General features: G+C 39.4%; 2 protein-coding genes across 7 annotated transcripts; both read left to right on the top strand.

The window, feature by feature from the left end:
• The first annotated feature begins 1,166 nt into the window (after window positions 1-1,166).
• Window positions 1,167-3,924, top strand: LOC143876215 (F-box/FBD/LRR-repeat protein At1g13570-like). Of its 6 annotated transcripts, XM_077377936.1 has the most exons (5): window positions 1,167-2,132; window positions 2,210-2,290; window positions 2,374-2,844; window positions 2,926-3,081; window positions 3,158-3,924. In XM_077377936.1, exons 2-5 carry the CDS (start codon window positions 2,213-2,215, stop codon window positions 3,470-3,472), a joined length of 1,020 nt encoding a protein of 339 aa, XP_077234051.1. In that variant the 5' UTR covers window positions 1,167-2,132; window positions 2,210-2,212; the 3' UTR covers window positions 3,473-3,924. The 6 variants fall into 6 exon arrangements, with proteins under 6 accessions (XP_077234051.1, XP_077234050.1, XP_077234052.1 ...); XM_077377935.1 differs by having other exon boundaries at window positions 1,167-2,290; XM_077377937.1 differs by lacking the exon at window positions 2,210-2,290.
• Window positions 3,925-9,470: 5,546 nt separating this feature from the next.
• LOC143875620 (uncharacterized) lies at window positions 9,471-27,075 on the top strand. Its single transcript, XM_077377231.1, has 7 exons — window positions 9,471-9,678; window positions 17,479-18,303; window positions 18,383-18,526; window positions 18,605-18,892; window positions 25,477-26,310; window positions 26,398-26,553; window positions 26,628-27,075. The coding sequence occupies exons 2-7, from the start codon at window positions 17,494-17,496 to the stop codon at window positions 26,910-26,912; spliced, it is 2,517 nt and encodes an 838-aa protein (XP_077233346.1). The 5' UTR covers window positions 9,471-9,678; window positions 17,479-17,493; the 3' UTR covers window positions 26,913-27,075.
• Window positions 27,076-27,828: the final 753 nt, after the last annotated feature.

Genomic DNA, 27,828 nt, shown 5'->3' on the forward strand with positions numbered 1-27,828 from the left:
AAAACAAATAACTTTTGAATTTAAACACTCTTTTACATTTTATTTAAGTAATGATATTTTGAAAATATCCAGCATGCCTTTTCATCTACAACTTTTAGCAAGAGGGAAATGCCAGAATATATGAAAAGAAATCTAAACCAAAGCCTGACACTATATGAATCATTCTCGCCAACATAGGGCAGGAGTGTTAGGTTGCACAGACGCTAAGTATCCATTGGAATATCAAATGCCGATGGCTGCCAATTCCTTGTTTAGTTGCCAGTATTGCATTGAAATTCAAAGAGACTCCCAACATGTTTCAAATATAATTATTGCTATTATGCCATCAATATACCCCCTTCTCAAATTCGAACCAAAATTCTACCTTTTGGAATTTTGGAAGAATAATTGGAAGACGTTCTCTCTCTTTCTCTCTCTTTACACTATATTAGTAATGACACCCCTACTTTTTCCACTATTTCTCTGAGAAGACTGCCGTGCAACCAAACACTGTTGTACCACTAAAGTGTATCTAAAACTGCCAAGGGACTGATGTATTTCACATTTGAGGGAATGAAGTGACCTGATTGCCACGTACAATGCAGCTGGGTGTCAAGTGATGGAAAGGGGCACAATTATCATTTCCCTTTCTTTAAATGCACTTTATACTGTCTTTGTAACTTTATAGGTGTGTGTATTTTTTAATTTTTTTTTAAGTACAACAAGGCCCACCTTCCTTCAAAGATTTACACCATTTAATTGTTCAGTCCACCAATGGTGTGGACTCTGCCTGGAGAGACTTATTTTAGACTAAATATCCAACATGCCTTCAAAGATTTACACCATTTTGATTGACTTCAGAGGGTTGGACCTACTTATTGTAGACTAGATTCTATGTTGGCATCATTCTGCATGTCAGTTTGTCACAGTTTCTATTTAACAGGTTTCTATTGAGTTTCCCTGCAACAAAAGGCATATTTCTATAGTTCCTATTAGTTTCTATTAGTTTATGTGAGGTTTCTGTGCAACGAAATGCTCATCTGACAGGTTTTCTGCCAGGTTTCTTTTCCTTCACTTTTCTTTCTGTGACATCAGTTCCTTCCCTTCACTTCCTTTTCCTTTCCTTTCCCAACGAAAGAACAGAGCATAAGGGTTTACATGTGGTGTCGGTTACAGTTCATAGGGTTATAAAGGACCATCCTTCAAATTACCCATTTACCCCACAACGAGGTTTATGTATGGTTTCGTGAATTGTGACTTTCGTGTGCATACAAATCGAAGGGTTAAGATCATCATATGGTGAAAATTTTTGGGGCGCAACCTATTTACGTTGTGGGAGCCACCAACTAAATGGTCATGGAAGAGTGGGGCCAACATTGTTCAGAGATCTAAACCATTTAGATTCCTCATACCCCACTCTCTCTCATCTAAGAAGAGTCAGTTGTGTGGAGATCGTTCCCCCCTGAAACCCTAAAATCCCGAAAGCTACCAAATTGATGCCTTTGGATCTACCTCTGCATTCGTCATCTCCATTATTAAATTGCTTCAACGTCTGCTAAATCGGGTCAGTTCTCATTAACTTTCTTAACATTTTTAGGGTTTATCGCCCTTTTCCTCTTTGATTCTACTTCAATAGCTAATCTCGTGGCCTTAGGTTTCAAATCCAGGGGATTGTGTAATTCCACCTGTATCTACTCGTATTATTCTCCAATTTTGGCTCTCATTCCTCAAAAAACCTCCCCTACTCTTATTTTTCGTTTTCTTGTGTTTATCAGTTTTATCTCAAAAGCAACCCTTTTCCAATCTTTTTTGCGTTTGTTTTGGCTTCTTAAAACATATTTCTAAGAATAGCCTACACAAGACTTTTGAATAAAAAGTGCTTCACCACTTTTTATTTATTTTTTATTGCTTCTGATCCTTCTTTCTTTTTTCTTTTTTATATGACATTGATGCAACTTTGTGGTGGCTTAATTTTGGTTTGTTAGATTTCAGTAGTGAAGAGAAAAAATGAATTCTTCCTCTAAAAGAAAAAGGAGACCAGTTTCAGACTCAGATCTCATCAGTAATCTACCTGGGTATGTCGTAGACAAAATCCTCGTGCATTTGCCGATAAAGGATGCTGTAAAGACGAGCATCTTATCGAGGAATTGGAGGTATAAATGGGTTACAATTCCAGAAATTGTATTTAACAGGGGAAGTCATCTTGATCATGAATCAGATTATGAATCAGGTTATGAATCAGATAAGGACTTCAGACTCGTGGACCTTACACGTGTTAAAATTCTATATCATGTTCTCTTGCATCATACAGGTCCAATTCACAAGTTCCAGTGTTCTAATTACCTTCCTACCTGTTCTGATTTTGATTCATTTCTACTTTTCTTATCAAAGCAGGGGATTAAGGAAATCATCCTTGATTTTTCAAGTTGGGATCGTTATAAGCTGCCTTCATCTCTCTTCTCTTGTCAAGAAATGTACTCTTTGAGACTAAATAATTGTATTTTCAACTTACCTTCCACATTTAAAGGCTTTTCTTGTCTCAAGATCCTTTATCTTCGTGATGTTAACTTCTCCAATGATGGACTTGAATTCCTAATTTCCAACTCCCCTCTTCTTGAGAGTTTGACATTTTTAGATAATTATCTTTCTAATCATCTTAAAATCAATGCTCCGAAACTCCAATATTTGCATCTTGGAGCCCGATTCAATGTTTTTTCTTTGGAAAACACCCCTCTTCTAGCTTCTGCATCTATTTTTTCGACTTTTTCGAATCAATTCAAGCCAGTTGAGACTTGCAGTTTTACCAAGCTTCTTAGTTGCCTACGCAATGTTAAGAAGCTCGAATTGGGCAATAATTTCCTCAAGGTAAATAGCATTCATGAAGTAATTTGGAATTCAGTTACAGTCTGATATACTAATCTTCTCCTTTTTTTGTTTTTGTCCTAGGTTTTTGCTTCTGCCGATGTACCACATAGGGTTCCTTATACATTTGATCATCTGAAGGAACTCTTTTTAGACATAATTTTTGAAGACCCAAAGCAAATCTTGGCTGCTTTTTGTTTGTTAAGAAGCTCACATAATCTGCAAAAACTCTTGATCCAGGTGAGTTTTTTTACCGTATCATTTGTTTTCTTTGATATCGTAGTTTAGATTACTCTAAATGCATTTCAATTTCAAGGACCCAAGAGTTGAAAACCGCACTGCACCTGTCACGAACAAGTGGAATGCACAACATTACATGGATTGCAAGTTTAATCACCTCCGAACCGTGGAGATGAGTGATGTGTGGGGTGGAAAACCTGAATTAGATTTTATAGAACTGTTGCTTGTAAATACACCGGTACTCGAGACATTTAAAATCAGCGTACTCGGTGACAATGGAGAGACAAAGATCTTGACAGATTTGTTGGGATTCCGAAGAGCTTCATCACAAGCAAGGATCATATGTGATAAGAAATTACAGATTCTCATCGATGAGGAGAGTAGCCCCTGAGTAAAAAGTGTCCCTCAATGCCCCGGATTTAGCCAGGCGATCCGCTAAATCATTTGCACTCTTAAGAACAAAGGATTATATGTGATTATAAATCCATTTGCAGTGTTGTCTCTTGGACAGCAGCAGGATTTGATATCTGTCCAATGAATGATCAAACGCAGCTTAGATCTCAGTAATTTAAATGGCCATTACCTTCTGATGAGAGGACACCATAGTTTATAATTATGTGGTAATAAACTGCTAGAATTTTCCATTCCATGCACAATTTTTGTTCATGAACATAAATTTAGATATCCTTTGTCAATCCGGTTGTTTTTCTTTATTTTTTTTCCCTATCTTGTTACATGTCTGGTACAGGCAACTGATTTGTATTACACTTGTGATTATTTATTTTCGATTGTAATCTCAACACTATCTGCAATGTCCACCATGAGGTTTCCTCTTTCTTCTTCTCTGTCCAAGAGAAGTATATGATGTTCAATAACTTTGTCTTCCCACTCGCATCATCATTCTTGAATCTGGTATAAGAAGAATCAGTATCCAAGGTTGAATACAAGGGAGGCCTGTGAATATTTTCCTCACTCTCGCTCGCCCAAAAAGAAGATCCAGAACCATATGAAGTGGTATTCTCTAGAGCATAAGATGCAATTCCTTCTTTTTTTGGATTTCTCCCCGTTACCAAGGGATGACAATAGGTTTCTTCCTGCAAATCTAACCTCTCAGTTTTGAAGCCAATCTCGTAGCCAAAATACAATTTTAATGTGATTTGGATTAGAAACCATATCAAGAAAGGAAAGAACAGATAATGTCAATCATTACACAACTGATGTATGGAGTCCGCCGGGCTTGGTGCCGGAGATTGGGTGGTGAAGATGGATTATTGATCTGAAAATGGCGGAATGGGATGTAGAAATGGGTTTAGATCTTGAAGAAGATGGTGATGGTGGTGGTGGCTGGGTTTAAGAGGTTGAAATAGATGGCTTTTAGAGAAGAGATGTAGGAGGGCATGGAGGTGGTGACCGAGGAGAAGGAGGTGATGGCTGGCAAGGAGAGTCGCCAGAGAAGACTACTACCACTCTCTTTTCTTCTCTCTCTCTCTCTCTCTCTCTCTCTCTCTCTCTCTCTCTCTCTCTCTCTCTCTCTCGGTCTCTCTGTAAGTGCAGCCGAAGTAGATGGCCTGGCGTACGATAGAAGAAATGGCTATCGTGCACGGTTAGGGGCGCACAATAGCTCTAGGTCCGCAATTGGGATTTTTGAAAATCGTAATCGCCAGCTCGGAAGAGGTGGAGAAGTTTGTGTGGCATGGCGGTCACATATTATGATTTGGAGGGGCCACAAATATGACATTTTGTACAAGTTAGGCTATTGGGTAATGTAATGGGGAATGGGGCATATACTGGATATGTAAGCTATTCCTAATGTATGCAAGGTTTTAAATTTTGGTTTCGGGGGTAATTTCGGACCTAGCCAAAACCGAAATTTCAGCCGAAATTCGGTAAAGACGCTCTAAATTTCGGACGAAATTACCGAAATGAGTAAAAAATTAATATATATTTTTTTAATTTCGCCGAGACGTATGAAATTTCGACCGAAATTTGGTACGTTTCGTCAATTTCGTATTTCAGTCATTTCGGTTTTGATCTTCACTGAACTCTGAAATTTAATTTAAAACCTTGACTGTATGTAGGGGGCGGTACTGTTGTAGCCTATTAAGGGACAACGTGTCCCATATTTAGCACATTTTGGAATAATAAATTTCAATTTTCAAAAGGAAATTACACAACTGAGTTAGCAATCAATATAGATTGCATATTGTCTATGTTGGTGTCCATGTTTCCATGTAGAGGTGGCGACTTGAGGATTCTTCACGTGGTCTTAGTGAATCTCCTTTAGTTCAGTGAAGATATGAATTGAGTCAATGATTGACTTGGTCAACTTTTTATCAACTCGGATGAGTCAAAAGAAGATTTTTATTGACTCAATAGAGTCAATCTCAGACTCTAATCTCAGACTCTATTGAGTCCGAGATTGATCAATGTAATCTGTGCAATGATCGAGTGAGACACTCAGATGGATGATTTTGGCCTGAGCAATGCATTCCTCTACTTACCAACTACATAAATAGGAGGTAGACATGGTTGTGTGAATTCTCTTTGTAGGGAAAGATTCAGCAGGGTGCAACAACGCCCCCACTTGTATTTATTCTTTTTAGGCTCTGTTTCTTTTTAGAAATTTTCTTTTCCCTAGTTTTCAGCCATTTATCACCTCTCCTCCCTCATGCCCTCTGAATTCTGTGTCTCTCCCACCATCCTTGCCCATCTCCCACTACTTGGTAAACCACTATTCCATGGAAAAATCTTTCATGCTGCCAAACACGGCCTTAATGTAATAAATTTACCACACGTGTGGGCTCTTGTTTTCGCCAATCTGGACGCTCCACTACGTGGGGCAATACCTTAGATTCCTGGTGGCCCCAGACTACTTTGATGAGGCAATCCTAGCCACCTATCATTGAATGTGCACTCCATCCTTTTTAGTAATTTTCGTACAAAGTACAAGTGATGCGAAACGGTCCCTTGATCCATGATCTAATGTTATTTTAACCGTTCATTTAGTGTGCCCAAAATGGATCGATCACAGGTCCAAAATCACGTTCATTCAAATGATAATTACCTGACAAACTCACGAAAATAATATTTGTGTCTTGAATATATATTTTTGCTTTTTTTTTTTTTTTGGAAAATGACCTACAAAATGGACTTTATCACTGAAATGACCAAAATGAGGGGGTGTTTTTTAAACGACCAAAAAAGGTTGATGTTAACTACTTTTTCCACTAGAGACAGAAATGCCCATTTCAACCACTATTTCCCTTTTGCTTTACATTTTACATAGGGAAGTGATATATCTGTTGCCTTGTTACTTGCGACAGCCCCTAAAAAAAATAAAAATACACGCACCAAAGTTACAAACCCATTTAAAGAAAGGGAAATGATAAACTAAAGAAGAGTAGATCAATTAAGGTTCCACCAAGTGTTTGATAAAATACCTAAAAGAAACCATTCATCTTATTTCTTTATCTTTTATGGGATTTACATTTTATTTCTAATCTTTAATCATCCACCAAGTATTTTGATAAAAAGATTAAAAAGGGAAATAATCAACGAGGGTTTTCAAAAGTCACCTAACAAGTGTTTATCAAAAGGTCTAAGAGAAAATATTCACTTGAGCTTTTGAAAACTAACTAATCTTGCGAAAGTTTTTAAAAGGGTAAAATCTTTTATAAGACAACCAAGTTACCCCCTTCTTGGGTTGCCTATTGGAATTTCAGAAGCTTCCTATTACATTTGATCATCTGAAGAAACTTTCATTAATCATAAATTTTAAAAATCCAAAGGAGATATTGATCGCTGTTTGCTTGCTAAGAAGCTCACATAATCTGCAAGAACTCGCAATTGGGATGGGTTTTCTATAGCATAACCTTTGTTTTATGTGTTTTCTCTAGCATAACCTTTGTTTTCTTTGATATCCTGGTTCTCTTAAATATTATAAATCCTTTTCAATTTGTAGTCCCTTGACTATGAGCTAGGACTATCCAGTACAGCATCTGTCACAAACTACTGGGAAACAAAAGAACACACGCATGGCATGTTGAATCACGTCAGAAGAGTCTATAAGATTTCGACCTTCGGCATAAAACCTGAATTGGAATTCATAAAACTACTCTTGGCTAGTTCTCCACTGCTCAAGACACTGGCTATCAAGTGTGAAAATTCAAATATTAATGAAGAAGAAAGGATTTTCAAAGAGTTGATGCAATTTTGAAGAGCTTCATCAAAAGCAGAGATACTATATTCTTAAGTAATAGAGCGATGATGTCTTTGCCAAGCATGTTTATAGTTTAATATTATTCAATACAGTATAATTGAGCGATCATGTCTAGGCCTAAGTTGGCCAAGTATAATTGACCGGTCTTAAGGCGAGATAAACACGGTGGTATTTATTGTTTATCAATGAAATGTAAAAAGGAAGGGGAGAATTGGAAAAACATGTGTATGATCGAAATAAACCATATTTTATTATTATCCATATCTTTTTTAAAGTTAATTGCCCAATATATCTATCTATAATAATAATCTATACTAAGCATGGTCATTTCCATTGTCATTCTCACAGTTTTTTTTTTTTTTTTTGGGTGGGGAATGGGGGTGCCCGGGGGGGTGGGGGGTGGTTAAAGTAAACTTACATTGATAAGATTTTAAATAACCTTGAGGCCATTCATATTTTCTTTTTCTATATAGTACTAGCATTATTGGCCCATGCTATGCATGGTGTAAAATTGTGGACCCCGTCCCATCATAAAACATGAGATGTAGAATGAATGAATGAATGATGGGCCCCAACTATGCAGAGGTGTAAACAATTTCTTGAAAAATTATATTCCATGGAAAAATCCAAGGTCTAGTCGGTTTCGGAAACAATGTTCATGGAAGTTGAATTTACAAAATGGTGAAATTTTCCTTTGGAATAAAATATTTTCATGGAAAATTTATTTTCAATGAAATTATCCATGGAAAATTTTTCCAATGGGATAAAATTTCTAATAAAAATTTTCCATTGAAAAAATGGATGATTATATTATATGAGTTTTATATGAAGGTGTCCACGTTGTTCGAAGATCCAAACCATTAATTTTGTTTGGATTGCCCCAACATAAATAGGTTAGGCCCCAAAATTGATCTCCAAAGGATCTTCTGAACCCACTTATATGAGTTTATATAATGTACCGTTCTTAAGTATGCAAATGGTTTTTAAGCTAAATATGATTATTTGTAAATAATGGTTGCTATTTACAAATAGTTTTAGAGCCCATTTGGATTCCTCAGATTTTGTATTTGGATTTGGAATTGAGTTTTCAGTACAAAATGAATAGATCTGCCAGCTCATATTGAGGGAGACAAAGAGGGAGGGGGTAATTCCTGCTAGGGGTGGACATGCTTAGGTTCGATTCCGGGGTATACCCAGAACCGAACAATATGCAATCGGTTCCTAGAATTTGGAGCCAGAATCGAACCATATATCTTTGGAACCGAATCGAACCAGAACCGAACTTGATCGGTTCGGTTCGATTCGATTATGGGTTTACCCAACTTTTATTTTATAAATTTTTCCCATTTATTAGATGAATGAATGAATGGAATGCATGGGCTGTTCAGTAGAGAGTTTAATAAAGCCACCATGTAAGTTTAATAAACCTGTTCAACAAAATTTTATAAACCACCATGTAAGTTTAATAAACCACCATGTAATAATGTATCAACTTGTTTAACATAATTTAATATAGCATACAAGTTTTTCTGAAAATTTTTCTCCAGTAAGTAGAGAGCTTAGCTGAACATTACATTAGAGCATCTCTATAACAAAGCCACTTAGTAATCAAATTTAAATTCAAATCAACAGGATTTGAGTTATCGATCCTGAGGAGTCCTTTTTATGACTACGGGTCAGGACAAGATCCAAACAATAATTCGAACATTACATTAGAGCATCTCTGTAGCAAAGCCACCAAATAATCAAATTTACATTCAAATCACCAAGACTTTAGTCCTCCACTGATCGTAAGGAGTCATTTTTATGACTATGACTTGAGGGGGATATATAATCCTACTAGGTTCTCGGTTCCAAGATCCCAAACCCAGAACCGAACCGAATTCTCAGTTCCAAATCAGCATCCAAACAGGCCCTTAAAGTTTATAATCTTATTAGCAAATAAAGACTTGCTAGCAAATTTGCCGGAAGAGTTTTGCAGCTCAATGTTGCATGAGAGAACCGCCACATGGATTCACTTTTTAGAAGATTTTGTATGATTTGGTCTGTGGCTCCTTTATTCCTTCATTCACATGGGTTCACTTTTTAGCAGATTTTGTCTGATTTTCTCTGGTCCAATAGTCAGTCACGAAGCGAAATTGCTAGCAAATCCTAAAGATGAATTTTAGTGAAGAGGAGCGCGAATCTCATTAGGATCCAAATCAAAGACTCTCTATTGGACGGTGTGGATCAATCAAAGGTGGGACCCACAATGCATGAGTGGGGAACATCATGCTACAATGAGAGGGGTTGCCCGATTCCTCCTTAAACCCAAAACCGTCTGTCTCTCTCTCTCTCTCTCTCTCTGGATTCGTCTTCTTTCTCAGATTTCTGTAAAGGTATGTCTCTCACCTATTTTTTTCCTAAAATTTGATCTATTTTGTGTGATTCTATCTGGTATTTAGGGTTTCTTTGCTTATACACACGCACTGTAACGAACCCAAATCAGTTGAGGGAAGGGTCAATCCTCGTTTGTGTTCAAAAACACAATTTAGGGTTTTGAATTCTTCGTTCATTTGAGAAAAGGCCTACTTTCATATTATTTATAGAAAACCCACTTGACCATTTCCTCTCAAACTTCTATCCAATCCAATCTAGATAACCCTTATTCCTTACCACTCCTATTCATACCATCAACTAGAGAGAAAATTCCACAAAATATAAACTAATTTATTCTACCCTAAGTGTGACCGAGATAGGCAAAGAGATTTGTACCATCAATTAAAGGTAGGAGGTTTTTTCCCCTGCATGGATCCCTCTTGATCCGGGTTGGCTGAAGTTAAACTTTGAAGGTTCGGCCATGGCCTAAAGCTTTTGATTATAAAGTTGAGAAAAACCGTACCCAATGTGCGTAGAGGTGTTGGTATTTAATTATATACTAAACCCAATTGGGTGATTACAAGTGGAATTACAGATTGCAATAGCTGTAGATAATTAAAGATTACAACAGCACACTACAACAGCCAGCATACTTATCCTTAAGTGACGCGAATGAAGCAGAAGCTAAGGCTTTACTCTATGGCCTTAAGTGGTTCCAGGTCAATAATCTGGGACCTCTGATCATTGAGGGGGACTCGGCAAATGTTATCGCGTGGGCATCGTGGGCATCAAACCGGTGTGCAGGCCCATGGAGATTGACTGGCACTGTGGATGAAATCCGGGACATCGTTCAATCACTTCGACCACAACTGCATGCGAAGACCCGCCAACACCTTGGCAGACAATCTGGCGAAGGAAGGTGTCTCACGTTCGGATACGGCTATTGTTTTCAATGAACCTACTACCGGGGGATTATAATTATACCACCGCTCTTTTATTTTTCTTTTTTGGGCTGTGTAATCGTATTTGGGGACATCTTGCTCCCTGTGTATGACTTCCACCTTTTCAGAATAAATTGTTATTTTTCAAAAAGAAAAAAAAACAGCCAGCATACTTATCCTTTTTGAGGAATGTTGGTTGAGGATAGGTGACTTGTATATCTAGAGAGTCCAAACAATAGTGGTTTCTTATCACTTATCATTCCCCCAGCAAAGTAGGGACTATTTGACTAAACAACAAAACTAGTAGGATCATAAGGAGTAGACTCTGGGGTGCGGTCTCACAAGGTTATCGGGGCCTCTAGAAGAGGATACGAGAAGCTTGGAACGTAGCCAATGAAAATGTCGATTTGGAAGTCCCTTAGTGAATATGTCAACCAATCGGTGCTCTGTAGGAGTATAATAAACAATAAGAGAGCCATCGGAAACACGATCCCGTAAGAAATGATAGTCGATGTCAATGTGTTTTGTCCGAGTGTGCAGTATTGGATTGGCAGCGAGATGCATGGCACTGACATTGTCACAAAGAAGTAAGGATGGTGATGAAGGTGGTACTCCAAGATCCCGTAGGAGATATTGCAACCAAGTTATTTCAGCCGAGCAAGCTGCAAGAGCACGGTATTCAGCCTCTGTACTTGAGAGAGAAACTGTTGGTTGTTTCTTAGAGCACCAAGATACCAGATGTGGACTAAGAAATATACAACAACCAGTCGTGGATCGACTATCATGTGGATTACCTTCCCAATCAGCATCAGAGTATGCTCTTATACGAAGATCGGAAGGACGAATAGCCAGCCATGATTGACGGCCAGTGCAAGAACGGACCGGATAGTCGTGGGCTTGACAACTGCACTGAAGGCTTCATCGTAGTCCACTCCGGCTTGTTGTTTGAATCCTTTGCAACGAGCCTGGCTTTATTGCGTCCAATGGACCCGTCTGACCTACGCTTGAGATGAAAAACCCATTTGCAACCGATCACATTGTAAGATGGGTGAGATTTGACACAAGTGTCCATGTATTGTTCTTACAGAGTGCATTATATTCACCTATCATTGTAGCACGCCATTGGGGTAGTTTGATAGCTTCAGTATAACAAGTTGGTTCTAAGCAAGGTTTTAAATGTCGGTTAAGGTGTCGGTTTCGGCCACCACCGAAACTGAAATATTTCGGTTTCGGTGGAAATTTCGGCTGAAATCGTGTAAAATTTTGACAAAAATTTCCACCGAAAAGTACAAAATTTCAGTGGAAATTTCGGTGGAAATCTTTACATTTCGGTGCAAATCTTTTACATTTCAGTGGAAATTTTGAAAATAAGGGTGAAAACAAAGAAATTCCGGGGAAATTTCAGGGAAATCATGTAAAAACCCGTTGGTAAATCATGTAAAAATCCGATTCAATGTAATTTCGGTTTTGTTCCAAACTGAAACTGAAATATTTCAACCGAAATTTTGGATTTCGGACGAAATTTAAAACTATGGTTCTGAGGCACTAGTGAGAGCCATGTAACATGAGGGAATGGGATGTCGAGTTTCCATTAAGACCTTGGGACGCCTAGTACCATCTTGAAGCCTTGTGACCATGTGGTATCGTCTTAGTGGAGCCGGAGGGCGTATGGAAGTGGAGGGTATTGGGGCTGATGTGGTTGAGAAAGTGGGCTCAATGGGAGTGTTGGGCTGTTGTGGGCTTCGTTCAAAACTAGCATTAGGTTGAGTATTCATAGGTAGAGGATCTGGTTCCTGAGTAGCTAATTCTGGAGAGGTGTTTGATTGAGGAGAATTAGGTACATGAGTCTGTATGATGGAGCTTGGCTGGGTTGATATGGGGGATGATGATGATGAGGGCACATAGCGTTCAAGATATATCCATCGTTGAATATCAGTAGATGAGGTAGGCATCACAAGACCGGATTGCATTCCTGCAAAGGGAAATAAAGTCTCATAAAAAACTACATGACCAGAAACAAATGTTCGACCAGTGGATGGATCCAAGCATTGGTAACCCTTGTGATGTTCGGCATATACACGGCTTAGATCTAGCCTCAAGTTATTGTCGTTGAATGGCCATAGATATGGAAAGCATCTGCTGCCAAAAACCCTCAAAAATGAATAGTTAGGGGGCTTGCTGTCCATGATTTCATATGGTGATTTCTTTCCTAACATAGGGGAAGGTAACACACACTTGTTTGAAAAGCATCCAACCAAAAAGATTTCTTCATCCCAGCCTGATCCAACGAGGTTATTTCCATTTCAGTGACATGTCTATGTTTGCGTTCTGCAACACCATTTTGTTCTGGTGTTGCAGGACAGTAAAAATGTTGATAATTACCACAATGATCTAAGTAAGCAGAGAACGCCCCAGTAAATTCACCACCATGATCAGCTTGAAAGGCTTTAATTGTTCTTCCAAAATAATTTTCAGCCAAACATTTGAAAGAGGAGCATCCAAAATATCACTTTTCTTAGTAAGAGGCATGATCCAACTAAACGTTGAATAATCATCAACTGTTAAAAAATAATAACGATGTCCATGACGTGATAAAGCAGGGGATGGACCCCACAAATCAGAATGCAACAAATCTATTGGTCCGTTAGAAATAGATTCAGAAGCACTAAATGAAAGTTGTCTACTCTTCCCAGCTTGACAACTAGGATAAACATTTATTTGCTTCCTAATACCAATAATATAAATGCTACCATTCTTTATTAGAGATCCCATGTCACTATGATTGGGATGACCTAGTCTCATGCGCCAAACCTCACGTGATGCAGTTGATGTAGTTACTCCTGTAGCCAATCCTGAAATCGTTCCTTGACCTTCTTGCAATGGTACGATCAGATATAGCCCATTTTTACTTGTTCCTTCGAGCAAAATTCTCCCTGTCTTGCGATCCTTCACATAAAATCCATCGCCATAAAAGTTGAAAAAGCAATCATTATCTTGAGTATATTGTCCAAATAAATTTTTGCAAAGTTGAGGGACATATAGAACATTTTTAAGATGAAGAGGACCAGACTTAGTATTGAGAGAGAGATTACCAATTTCATTAATTGGGACATTTGTACCATTATCGACAAGTACTCGATCATTCCCATTAAACGCCATGCGATTGGTGAGGCTAGAGTTCTCCATTGTCATGTGATTTGAAGCTCCAGTATCAGGATACCAACTTTCATCAAGAGACAAATTCATGTGGAGACCGGCAAATGACTGTGCAATATCATCAGGTTGGTAACGTTTCCAACAGGTTGTTGCTTCGTGCCCTAGTTGGCCAAAAATTTGGCAAGCGATATTTGTTTAGAGTTTTGTCTCCTTAGAAGGAGATCCACGATATAGGTTATGATTCCAGTCATTCTAGTTGTCACTTCCAAATCTATTGTTAAAGTGGAATTTCTGTCCCTTATCACCATTAGTATTCGAACGACCAAAATTTTGGTTACCTCTTTTTGGATTAAATTTGCCACGACCTCATGCAGAGAGAAGGGCATTGTGCTTGTTAGAAGTATGTTTGTGTGTAATGCCATAAGGGCATAGTGGTCATTGTATGTTTTCTCTTGTAATATAAATACTTGAGTGATCCCTCTCTCTCTCTCTCTCGTCCCTCCGCCTCCTCCTCTCCCGCCACCCCTCCTCCTCTCTCTCATCTCCTTCACTCTCTTCCTAAAAACCCTCCCTTGTCCCTCTTCAACACCGCTCTCCTCCATGGTTTAATTCCATTATCTCTCATTTCCCTCTTCATTCGCGCCTCCGATGTGTATTTCGTGATTTGACCTTAGCCGCATTTCTCTTCACTTTCCTTCAGTAAGTCCTCTTATGACCTTTCCCATTATCCTTTCTTATCAGAGCTGCGACATCATGTAGGGGTCCACTCTATATATGACTTCCTTACCTTTTTTTATTTTCGGTGTGGTGTGAGCCTCTCTTGTTCATATGGATCCTCTAGTTATTTCGGATCTTTCTTCCAGCCCATTGCTGCTAACAGTGTTACTGCTCCCTCATCGGCTCCTTCGAGCTATATGCTGACTATCTACTCTCCCTCTGTCAAGCAGTCGTTTCCTTAGATAACTTCGGAGCGCCTCGACGGTTCTAATTATCTTAGTTGGCGTCGGGCTGTTGAGACCTATCTCCCTTGCTCAGGGTAGGGTTTCTCTAATTGCGCATGGTCCTCCTCTCTCCACTGACTCGACCTATGACAGGTGGCGTCAGGATGATGTGATGGTTCGCACCTTGTTATGGCGGAGCATGGCTCCCAATATCGCTCGGCCGATGATGGACTTAGCGACGACCAAGGATATTTGGGATCACAACGCTCTACTTTTCTCTGTGGTTGATAACCTCACTCGTATTTGTGCCACATATTTAGAGTGGATTCGCTTTGAGCGTAGGGATTTGTCTCTCTCCGCCCATTACCGCCGGCTTATCTTCCTCTTCCTGCAGTTAGACGCCTTTATGCCCCTCACTTCTGATGTGACGGTACTAGCTCATCAGATGGACCATCTTAGGGCTGTCCATTATCTTGAGTCCTTAGGCCCGGAGCTTTTGCCTTTCCGGTAGCAGCTGATCAGCTAGGGTTCCCTCCTCTCTCACAAAAATTTACTCACGTGCCCAACAGTGCCTCCATGGCGGTTCGTCTACTACTCTTCCTGGTGAGGGCCCTGCCCTTGCTACATATAATGATGGGGATACCTATAGCCGTGGCACTGGTTCCTTTGGTAGTTCGCAGCCGCTGAGGCCGTGGCTGTATTTTTGGTGGTGGTCGTGGCCGCCCATTTTGCACTCATTGTGAGAGGGAGGGCCACCGGGTTGAGACCTGCTTTGCTCTTCACCCCGAGCTCCGCCTATCCCAGGCCGCACATCTCTCTACTGCTGACCCTCATGATGGCACATCCACCTCTACTGCCCTTGACCTTCCAGATGATCATTTTCACTTCACCAGAGCAGATTGTGAGGAGCTTCAGCTCCTTCGCTTTAGCAGCCACCCACCCACTGTGGGCGTTGCCCTGTCAGGTAGTTCGCATGCTTACTTTCTCACTAGCTCCAGCTCCTAGATCATTGATTCTGGGGCATCCAACCTTGTGACTGGTGACTCTTTATTCCTTACCTCATTTCAGTCATTTCCTTCTCATTCTTGATCTGTTACTCTTGTCGATAGGACTAAAGCCCACATCTCCGGTATTCATACTTTCATCCCATGAGGGCCTTACCTTATCTTCTGTCTTGTGTGGCCCTACATCTCCATTTAACTTGTCATCTTACTAAAGCTCTGGATTGCTCTGTTTCATTTTTCCCTTCTTCCCTTCTTACTGTCTTTTTCAAGATCTCTCGACTGGGGCGACCATTGGATCGGGTCATGAGGTGGACGGCCTCTGTCACCTTCAGTGCCATCCATCTCCCACCATTTTGCATAGCTCTATCGATGCCTATTAGTGGCATTATCACCTTGGTCGTCCTTCTCTCCAGCGACCACAGCAGGCCTCTGTTATCTCCTTTACCCTACAGCCATTTCAGCGCGTCCTGTGAACTCGGGAAACACCATCATGTGTCGTTCCCTCCTAGGCTTATTAGTAGAGCTTTGAGACCTTTTGAGTTGGTACATTCTGGCATTGTCACAGCTACGAATGGCACGTCTAGTGAGTTTCCAATTACAATAGGACTTCACCAAGGATCAGCTCTAAGCCCTTTTCGTTTTACGCTAGTTATGGATGAACTCACGGAGGGTATCCAGGACGAGGTGCCATGGTATATGTTTTTTGCATATGACATAGTATTAATTGACGAAATCAAAGTAGGAGTTAATGCTAAGTTAGAGTTATGGAGAACTACTTTGGAATCCAAAGGTTTTAGACTGAGTAGGACTAAGACAGAGTATATAGAGTGCAACTTTAGTAATGCAAGGGGGTGGGGCGAGGGTGTAGTAAATATGACTCGGCAGGAGGTACCTAAGAGGGATACCTTTCGCAATCTTGTTCAATCCTACATAAGGAAGGAGAGATTGAAGAGGATCTTAACCACATAATAAGAGCAGGTTGGTTGAAGTGAAAGCATGCTTCAGGAGTTCTGTGTGACAGTAAAATACCTACCAAGTTGAAGGGAAAGTTTTATAAGACAGTTGTGAGGCCAACCATGTTGTATGACTCAGAATGTTGGGCCACCAAGAAGCAGCATGTGCATAAGATGAGTGAAGCGGAGATTCGAATGCTTAGATGGATGTGCGGCCACACAAGGTTAGATAGAATTAAAAACAAAGATACCAGTAAAAAGGTGGGGGTGGCACCGATTGAGGAGAAGATGAGAAAGCACCGCTTAAGATGGGTTGGGCATATCCAACGTAGGCCGTTGGATGGTCCAATGAGAAGAAGTGATGGTTTCAGTTTTGTCTCAAAGCAACCCTTTACCTCTCTCTCTTTATGTATGTTTGTATGTATGTATGTATGTAAGTATGTATGTATATAAAGGGTTTTTTGTGCACAAGTTTCTAAATCCCTGGCTGTTGAGCTCCCAAAGTGTGAATGCTTGGGCTTCCTGTAAAAAAAGTGCTTACTATGTTTAAAGTCATTGGCTGTTGGATTTCCATGCATTTGTTTTGGCTTCTTCAATATTCTATCAACTAACAACACTAAGAAGAACCTACACAAGTCTTATGCATGTGTGCTTCACCACAGTTGAACTCAACTCGAAGCAACATCTTTACAGAGCCATTGTCTTTGTTTCTCACACCTCTTGTTTTGTTTATGTTTTTTGTATGCTTTTGATTCTTTTGTTTGTTCTTTTTTATGACATTGATGCAACTTTGTGGTGGCTGAATTTGGGCTTGTTATATTTCAGTTGTGAAGAGAACAAATGAATTCTTCATCCAAAAGAGAAAGGCGACTAGTTTCTGACTTAGATCTGATCAGTAATTTACCTGGGCATGTCATAGACATAATCCTTGTGCATTTGCCGATCAAGGATGCTGTAAAGATGAGCGTCTTATCAAGGAATTGGAGGTATAAATGGGTTATGATTCCAGAAATTGCATTTGATGTGCACAGCCGTCCATCTTCTCCATCTTCTACGGACACAGCACTCGCGAATATTGTCTCTTTAGTTCTCTTGCAACATAAAGGTCAAATTCACAAGTTCAAGTGTTCTCAATTCCTTCCTTCTTGTTCTTTTTTAGATTCATGGGTATTTTTTCTATCAAAACAGGGGATTAAAGAAATCATCCTTGAATTTCCAAATCAGGATTATTATAATCTGCCTTCATCTCTTTTCTCTTGTCAACAAATGTATTGTTTGAGACTAGAAAATTGCATTTTCAACCTACCTCCTGCATTTAAAGGCTTTCATTGTCTCAAGATCCTTAATCTTAATCATGTTACCGTCCCCAATGATGAACTTGAATTTCTAATTTCCAACTCCCTGCTTCTTGAGAGTTTGACATTAAGAACTTTTTCTCATCACAATTGTCTTAAAATCAATGCTCCGAGTCTCCGTTATTTGGACATTCGGGGTCAATTTGAAGTTATTTCTTTTGAAAATACCATACTTCTAGCTTCGGCAACTATTTTGTTGGTTCCGAACAGTGAGACCGACATGATTACCAATGTTCTCCAGCTTCCACCTGGGCTTGAGGAGCTTAAGTTTGGAGTGCACAAACCTAGTTTACAGGTAAATAACATAACATTCATTTCTTAATTTGTGATTTAGATTAAAATTCTAATCATTTCCTTTTCCCTTTTGGTCCTAGTACAATGTACCACAGAGGCTTCCTAATACATTTCTTCATTTGAAGAGACTTACATTACTCACAAATTTGAAAAATCCAACGGAGTACTTGATTGCTCTTTGCTTGCTAAGAAGCTCACATAATCTGCAAAAACTCATAGTCGGGGTGGGTTTTCTAGCATAACCTTTGTTTTATTTGATTTCCTTATTATCTGGACTACTCTTAATCTGTTTCAATTTATAGTCCTTAGACTATGAGGATAAGGTAGGACTATCCAGTACTACATCTGCCACGAACTACTGGGAAACAAAAGAAAACACAAATTGCACGTTGAATCGCCTCAGAAGAATATATATGGTTGTAAGCTCCACCAGACAACCTGAAATGGAATTCATAAAACTGTTGTTGGTGAGTTCTCCATTGCTCGAGACACTGACTTTCTGTTGTGAAAATTCAAATGAAGAAGCGAGGATTTTTGAAGAGTTGATGCAATTTCCAAGAGCTTCATCAAAAGCAGAGATTGTAATGTTATGAATTCTAGAGAGACCATGTCTTTGTCAAGCATGTTTATAGTTTATTATTATTCAATAGAGTATATGTAATTAATGTTAGGTTAAAAGGTTTCCATGAATTGTTGCATATGGTATTGACTCTTGAGATTATATTAGAGCTGTTGGGTAATGCATTTGATCTTTAAAGGTTCTTGGGAGATTTGAACCAGCAATTTCTTGTTTAGAAGCTCTGTTCTTTCACTTTTTTTTTTGTTTTAAAAAAACTCACCCCTTGGTTCTTGTTTAGAAGCTCTCTTCTCTCACTTTAAAATTTAAAAAAAAAAATAAAAAAATCTCCCCTTGATTTGCCAATGGACCCAAAATCTACTGCTGCTCTGCTAAACCAATTTGGAAAACAATTTTCATGGAAGTTGAATTTATGAAATGGTGAAAATTTCCGTTGGAATAAATTTCTAATAAATTGTTTTCATGAAAAAATGATTTTCAATAAAATTATGTAAGAAGAAATTTTCCAATTGGGAAAAATTTCTAATAAGAAAAATTTTGATGTAAAAAAATGCTGATTATATATATTATATGATTATTTATATGATGGTGCATGCATTTTTAAAAAATACAGCGGGTCCACCTTGATTGAAGGTCCAAACCATTAATTTGGATCGCCCCAACGTAAATAAGTTGGGCCCAAAAAATCATCTCTAAAGATAGTATGAACCCTTCGATTTAGTAAGGTTGCAACTTGGGCCGGGTTCTATTGGACCTGCGTCGACCCAGCTCGAAAATAACATGGGTCTTGTTTAGAAATCTTAGGTCTTGGGTTGGATCGGGTTTTAGATTGCATTGGGTAGGGTCAGGTTTAAAGAAAAAAACCCGAAACACGACCTAACTCATATAGATGTATTATAAATTGCTTAATTATCTCTTGAGTAACGTATCAAATTATTTTTTAATATATTGATGACTGTTTTCACTGAGGTGATATGTTTGTGATGTGAAAATATAGTTTCCTTCTTATACACTTGATGACATAAATTCCGAGGTTTGTGGTGTGAAGATTTAATTTTTTTTTCCTTACAATCTTTAAAATTAGTCACTATTCGACCCTGAAAAATAAAAACCCAACCCGACCCGAGATAATTTCTCAGGTAGGGTGCACCCCACTTGAGTTGCAACCCTATTATTTACAACTAGTTTTAAGGTTAGATAATCTTCTTAGCAAAACACAAAGATCAATTTTACCTAGCAAAACCCAAAGATCAATTTTACTGAGGTTGCCATACTATAAACCCAAAACCCACACACCAACGTTTATCTCTCTTTGCCATTTTTTTCTCAGGAATTCCCACACGCTCGTTCTCGTTCTTCTTTCTCAGATTTCTGTCAAGTATGCCTCTCTGAGATGTTTTTACCTGGTATTTGATCTATTTGTATTATTTAGGGTTTCTTTGTACGGTCGAAAGTTAACTGGTATAAAATACCTAAATTCATTCCTTACCCATTTTCTGTGTACAAGCTGTTTTTAATAGAAAAAACTGATCCTAATCTACTCATTAAATCAAGAAGGATTGACTAAAAGGAATGCTCGTTTATTCAAGTGTGCTGTCAAATGTGCTACCTTCACTTTCTTGAGGATCATTTCATTCATCATCTCTTGGCTTTCTGTTTCAAAATGTATTCAACTACTGACATTAATCGTTGCTGGAAGGAGATTTGACCCATCAAAGAAAGGGAGAAGGTTTTTGACCCCAGATGGATCCCTCGTGACCCGAGTTGGTGTTAGTACCTTACCAATACGCCAAAAGCTCCAGAATGGAACGTATTAGGCAAGGCCCTTTAAACCTGTCCCATACTAGGCTAGGTCCCACCCAGTTCCATACCTAGGCGTGCCCCCACTCAGGACCGTAACATACCACCATGTTTTCGAATCCGCCATCATCGGTGGCCTACTCTATGACGGCTTTCACTCTGGCCTTTTTTTCAGGTAACCCTTTCCACAGGTTGCCCCTTCTGTGACTCGAACCCGAGATGTGGTGGCTGCTATGATACCAAATGTTAGGTACATTACTGATACACCAAAAGCTCCAGAGATGATGTAACGAGTTAGGCAAGGCCCTTTAAACCTGTCCCATACCAGACTGGGTCCCACCCAGTCCCATACTTAGGCGGGCCCCCACTCAGGACCGCAACAGTTGGCTAAAGTTAAACTTTGACTCATCGGCCATGGGCAACCCGGGGCCAGCTGGGTATTGATGATCTCTTCAGGGGAGAGACTGGTTTGATGATATGAGCCTTCTCTGGTCTGATTGGTATCAAGGATTGTGATGAAGCTGGGATGAGGGTGATTTTTAAGGGCATAAGGCTAATTGATAGCAAAGACATTGATAATTTGATAGTGGAGGGAGATTCCCTTAATGAGATTTGATGGATGGGTAGGGCAAGCCCACACCCATGGAGATTTGCCGAGATGATAGATGAGATTTTGGATCGAGTGGAGGGTCATCGCCTGTACGGCAGTCGGCTAATGGAAAGGTGGACTACTTCGCTCTCACAGTAGTTAATAGACCGACGCTGGAGATTTATTATTATTTTCTCCCTTTACTGTCCTTCTTTGTATTATTATTTAGTAATGTAAAACTGAGAACAGATCCTCTGTCCAACCATCATATTGATGAATTCTCGTCAGACAATTACTTCTTTTTTTGGCAAATCCAAATATTCCGCTACAGCTGATGTGGATGTTGAATGGACTTGGGATCATAACAATCCTTCCTGCTTGAAGTAAACCTCTACCTAAAGGTAGAAATCTTGGATTATTATTTTTTGATCGGTTAAATCTTGGAATTGTTGAGACAATGTTGCCCAATTTTCCCATGTCGCGCCATCCGGAGAGAGTAGGGACCGAAATATCTTGTTAACAACTTGAGAGAGCTTCGGAGGGCTACTGAAGTCTTCTTATAAGGTTGAAGATGTAAGTTTGTCAGAAGATGAAATTCTGGCCACAAGGCTATACGTCCGCCCAATGAACTAAATATTCCTCGTCAAACATGTTCAAGCTAGGAGTGGGTTGAATGTGTGTGGCCTCATATCGGTGAGCTTGGTAGATGCATGATAGTTGGTGCTGTACAACCATTCCACACTGCAGCGTATAAACCAATCCACATGGCAGTCACTGTGACCATTGTTTAGGTTTCGTACCTGAAAAGCATTGAAGTAAAAGGTAGTTTTCCAAGCACCTATTGGCCACTTCCATCTGGCCATCCATTTGATAACGGAAACTCGTGCTTATATTGATTGTGATGCCTTGTAACTTCAAAAATTGTTGCCAAAAAAGATCTGCAATGTCCATGTCACAATCGATTGAGGAATGCCATGAAGTTCCTAAATATTGCTGAGGAATACCAATGCGTGTGTTGATGTTGTGTATGGGTATGCTAGGGGAACAAAATGTGTATATTTTCAAAGGCGATCAACCACTAACATGATGAATAAATATTTATGAGGTTCGGAAGTCTAAGAAATATAGTTCGTTGAAACATCAACCCAAACCTTCTCAAGCATGGCCACTGATTGGAGAAGCTCGACTGGTTTCAAATTTTCATATTTGGTGCATTTTCAGGTGTCGCAGGACTCTACATGCCCTTTTACTTCCTTTATACCTTTCCAAACATTTTCGGAAAATTCTTGCAATCCAAACACGGCCTAAAGCTCTTATATGCGTCTATCTCTCTCTCTATCGAGATATATATATATATATATATATATATATATATATATATATATATATATATATATATATATATATATATATATATGGATTTGCTAAGCTCCATCTCAAAGGCTTTTCACGGCTGGTCTGTTGCACGTCAGACCAGCCACCTCGTGAATGGAGACAAAAGCTGTTGTCTTCATTAACGAGGTGGCTGGTCTGATGCGACAGACCAACCGGGAAAACCCTTTTGTGATGGACGCTAGCAATTCCCATATATATAACAATGCCATACGTGTAGAAGGGAGGATCTGTTTAGGATGGCTATGGATAAGAACGCCTTTGTGCATGATTGCTACGTACGAATAGAAGGGAGGATCTTTTGGAAAATCAATTTTAGGCAAAATTTCTTGAATAGAGAGATTGGCAGGGTGACATACGGGACTATAAGGGCTTTCACCATATAAAATCTCGATCATTCAGATTTTTACGAGCACCAGCGGGTCCACTAGGGATGGACATGGTTCGGTTCGGTTCTCAGGTACACCCAGAACTGAACCATATATCTTTGGAACCAGGGGCTGAGCTACATGTAGCTTAAGCGGGGCAGCTGCCCCTCTTGAGTTGGGCCAAACTCCTTTATAGGCCCAACTCAAATGGGCCCAACCTTATATATAGCATGCCCTCCTTATGTGTAACCTGCCCCCCTTATCTATAAATCCTGGCTCCGCCACTGTAATTGGAACCGAACCAAAACCGAATTTGATCGGTTCGGTTTGGTTCTGGGTTTATCCAACCTTTATTTATAATTTTTTTTCCACATAACGATTGAGATTTTTTTCGTTTTTAATAACTTACGATTAAAACTTTAAAAGGCAAAGCAAAACATTAAAGGGAGTGAATTTATCCTCAAGCAGTGAGTAAGTGTAAAGTCTAAAGCATTTTTTTTCTCACAGAGGCCGTTTTGGGGGGTGATTTTATCCGATTAGGGGGGATATGATCCTACTCGGTTTTCGGTTCCAGGATCCCAAACCCAGAACCGAACCGTATTCTCACGGTTCCAGGAACCCAGAACCGGAACCGAACCACCAAATCCTAGAACCGAATCGAACCGAACCAAATAGGCCGGTTCGGTTCGGTTCTTCAGGTTGAACCGGAACCATGTCCACTCCTAGGGTCCACCCTGCTCGGCCAGTTTTGATGGGACCAGTACAGGTTGGGTCAAATTTCAATGGGTCACTAATTTAGTGACCCAGACCCGTAAATTACGTGCGGGCCGGTGGAACCGTGGATATGGGTAACTTTTTGCCAAGTCTAGGCCTTAAGGCCCAACCTACTGTACCGTTCTTCCCAAGTATGCAGAATCTGATTAGGGATCCAAATCAAACACTGTCTATTGGACGGTGCGGATCAATCAAAGGTGGGACCCACTTTGCCTGAGTGGGGACCCTACATCGTGCTACAAAGCCTACAACCCCCCTTAATCCCAAAATCCACACACTGTCACAAACTCCTATTTCTCGCCATTTATCTCCGAGAAATCCCCACACGCTCGTTCTCGTTCTTCTTTGTCAGATTTCTGTCTCGGTATGTCTCTCTCCGACGTTTTTTTTGCTTGGAATTTGATGATACATTTTGTATTATTTTACCCGGTAGTATTTAGGGTTTCTTTGCTCGTGTATTGGATGCTGGATTAGGGTTTCTTTTCCAGTCAGTGTACATTCGAAAGATTTTGCATACCCTGTATCCTAACTGGTATAAAATACCTAAATTGGAGAATAAGGGTTCTTCTTGAAACTAAACTTAGTGATATTCCTTACTGATTTTCCATGAATAGGAAAAAAACAGATCCTAATCTCTGCACTCTCAGCTTGTGGAGGTCAAATGATTTTCTTGCATGTTTTTAATGTTTGTTCAAAGTCTTTGCTTGGCATTGAATTCTACTAATAGACAAGAAATTTTCCATTCCTTCTATGTTTGTGCTGACCATCAAAACATAGACCTGAATTATGCTCCTTATTTTAATATTGCTGGACGTTTTACCTATGTTGACTCTTCTCCTTATATGATGTTGACTCAAACCAAGGCAGAGTACAGCCAGTAGTGATCTTAGATTTATGGGCTTAGACCTGAATTATACAGATGTTTGTGGGCTTAGATTTATGGGTCATCATTTCAACTACTAGTCTGAAATAATGCCTATGCTTGTTGTAAGTGTGGGATCCACCCATTTATGCTCAAATTTGAAGAAAATTATGGTGTTTGGGCCGGTCTAAATCTGAATCCTCCAAGCAGAACCAGACTGCGGTTGTGACCATTATGAATGCCGTTGGTTTGCTGCCAACTATAAAATTGGGAGAGGAATTCAATTTCATTGATTCTCTTGAAGGAGTTCAGCCATAACAGAGTACTTAATATTTATAGTCTAATACACTCAACTGAATTAAAGCTCCTTAGCTACCACCCGCTCCCGTGAATCTCATTTACATCAAATTAGTGTCGGAGCTCCTTCCTGCGTCTCGAAAAAATCACATCCGTGCAATTTACCCTACAGCTCCCAAGTGATTGCTTGGTCTTCGGTGTTCCTGTAAAAAAAAAATCTTACTATGTTTAAAGTCACTGGCTGTTGGATTCCCAAGTGTTTGTTTTGGCTTCTTAAATATGTTTTCAAGTAACAACACTAAGAATAGCCTATACAAAACTTATTAATGTGTGTTTCACCACATTTGAACTCGAAGCAGCATATCTACAGGGCCATCATCTCTTGCTTCTGGCACCTCTTATTTTCTTTATTTTCTTTATTTTTGCTTTTGATCCTTTTTGTTTGTTCTTTTTTTATATGACATTGATGAAACTTTGTCGTGGCTGAATTTTGGTTTGTTAGATTTCAGCAGTGAAGAGAGCAAATGAATTCTTCCTCCAAAAGAGAAAGGGGGCTCGTTTCTGACATAGATCTGATCAGTAATCTACCTGGGTATATTGTAGACAATATCCTCGTGCATTTGCCGATCAAGGATGCCGTAGGGACGAGCATTTTATCGAGGAATTGGAGGTATAAATGGGCTTCAATTCCAGAAATTGTATTTATGGAGCAAAGTTGTCCACATGGTGTATCCTTGGAGGATATGACACTTCGATGCGTTAAAATTGCCTATCAAGTTCTCTTGCAACATAGAGGTCCAATTCAAAAGTTCAAGTGTTTTAATTATGTTCGTCCCTGTTCTGATTTTGATACATTACTACTTTTTCTGTCGAGACAGGGGATTAAGGAAATCATCCTTGATTTTTCTGAAATGGATCCTTATAAGCTGCCTTCATCTTTGTTCTCTTGTGAGGAAATGTATTGTTTGAAACTATATAACTGCTTTTTCAACATACCTCCCGCATTTGAGGGCTTCCGTTGTCTCAAGATCCTTTATCTTGAAGATAATATCTTCTCCAATGATGAACTTGAATTTCTAATTTCCAACTCCCCGCTTCTTGAGAGTTTGACATTTTTGGACTGTTTTCAGTCTAATCGTCTTAAAATCAATGCTCCGAATCTCCAACATTTGCATGTTGAAGGCCGATTCAATGCGTTTTCTTTTGAAAACACCCCTATTCTAGCTACTGCAATTGTTTGTTTGGTTTCGGAAGACGAATTCACTCCAGTTGAGACTTGCAGTTTTACTAAGCTTCTTAGTTGTCTGTGTAACATTACGAAGCTCGATCTAGGTGATGATTTCCTAAAGGTAAATAGCATTCATGAAGTACTTTTGAATTCAGTTACAAACTAAAATGCTAATCTTCTCATTTTTTTTAAAAAATTTTGGTCGTAGGTTTTCGCTTCTGGTGATATACCTGATAGTGTTCCTAATACATTTGATCATCTGAAGGAACTCTCTTTGGACATAAATTTTAAAGACCCAAAGCAGATCTTGACTGCTCTTTGCTTGTTAAGAAGCTCACTTAATCTACAAGTTCTCTGGATCCAGGTGAGATTTTTCAACATAACATCTGTTTTCTTCGATGTTACTCTGGAGTACTCTAAATGCTTTTCAATTTCAAGACCCCGAAAGGCGTATCCGGCACTGCACCTATCATGAACTACTGGAAAGCACAAGATCACATGGATTGCAGGTTTAATCACCTCCGAACCGTGAATATGTACAAGATGTGTGGTGTAAAGCCTGAATTAGAATTCATAGAACTGTTGCTTGTCAATGCGCCAGTGCTTGAGACACTTATTATCACCGAGAGTCAATTCAGTGGCAACGAAGAGGCAAATATTTTTAAAGAGTTGATGGGATTCCGAAGAGTGTCAGCAAAAGCAACAATCATATACAGTGGTTAAAAGACATTGCATTGTCCTGTCGTTGTCGTTGATAGCTGCAAGAGTAAATAGTTGGCTTTTCATCTAGTGGACCCATGAAAGATCGAACAAAGTGTAAGAGATCACAGTTATTTGAATGATCATTTCCATCCGATCAGGGGATGAATTTACTTTCAAAAAATAATCTTCTGGTAATGAATGGTTAGGATTATCTAATCCTTGCTCAATTTTAGATCAATGGGTATAAATTTAGATATCCTTTATCAATGGAGAAGATTTTTTTTTTTTTTTTTCATCCTTATCTCATTACATGTTTGTTAGTGGGCGAACCTTGGCACAACGGTAAGGTTGCTCCATTGTGACCTGGTGGTCACTGTTTCGAGTAATGGAAACAGCCTCTCTGCAAAGCGGGGTAAGGCTGCGTACATTTAGCCCTCTCCAGACCCCGCAATGGCGGGACCCTCGTGCACTGGGCCACCCTTTTTTTTTTTTATCTCATTACATGTTTGTTACAGGCAAAGGTGGAATGCTTCAATAGGACGCCTCCTCATTCTAATACAATGTGGCTCTGCAAACCATCCATCTGATAAGCCTTGCTTTGGTCCATAGGACAGACTAAGCATGGCATGGCAGAGATAGACAGTTTTGATCCACCAAAAATAGGACCCATTGTGCCATAGTGACAATGCCTCATTGTATTACGCATCTGATTGTCTAATTTCAATTGTAATCTCAATAGTCAGCTGTAATGTCTGTGTCTAAGAAAAGCATATAATGTCCATTAAATTTGTCTTCCAACTCACATCATCACTATCCGATGTGCTATAAGAAGAATCAGTATCCAAGGTTGAAGAAAAGGGAAGAAAAGGGAGCCCCGTAAATATTTGTCTGCATTCCTGCTCGCCCAAAAAAGAACCAGACCCATTTGCAATGCTAC

The sequence above is a fragment of the Tasmannia lanceolata genome, unplaced genomic scaffold (assembly GCF_043159265.1).
Source record: "Tasmannia lanceolata isolate RefF3 unplaced genomic scaffold, GAP_Taslan_0.1 ptg000004l, whole genome shotgun sequence".
Taxonomy (NCBI): Eukaryota; Viridiplantae; Streptophyta; class Magnoliopsida; order Canellales; family Winteraceae; genus Tasmannia; species Tasmannia lanceolata.

What these genes read in the sequence shown, in the direction of transcription:
- LOC143876215 (XM_077377931.1), top strand. Translation starts at nt 1,987, where the DNA reads ATGAATTCTTCCTCTAAAAGAAAAAGGAGACCAGTTTCAGACTCAGAT. An exon ending in TGGGCAATAATTTCCTCAAG is followed by an intron (nt 2,845 to 2,925) that starts GTAAATAGCATT and finishes TTTTTGTCCTAG; the next exon opens with GTTTTTGCTTCTGCCGATGT. An exon ending in TGCAAAAACTCTTGATCCAG is followed by an intron (nt 3,082 to 3,157) that starts GTGAGTTTTTTT and finishes TTCAATTTCAAG; the next exon opens with GACCCAAGAGTTGAAAACCG.
- LOC143875620 (XM_077377231.1), top strand. Translation starts at nt 17,494, where the DNA reads ATGAATTCTTCATCCAAAAGAGAAAGGCGACTAGTTTCTGACTTAGAT. An exon ending in TGCACAAACCTAGTTTACAG is followed by an intron (nt 18,304 to 18,382) that starts GTAAATAACATA and finishes TTTTGGTCCTAG; the next exon opens with TACAATGTACCACAGAGGCT. An exon ending in TAGGTGATGATTTCCTAAAG is followed by an intron (nt 26,311 to 26,397) that starts GTAAATAGCATT and finishes TTTTGGTCGTAG; the next exon opens with GTTTTCGCTTCTGGTGATAT.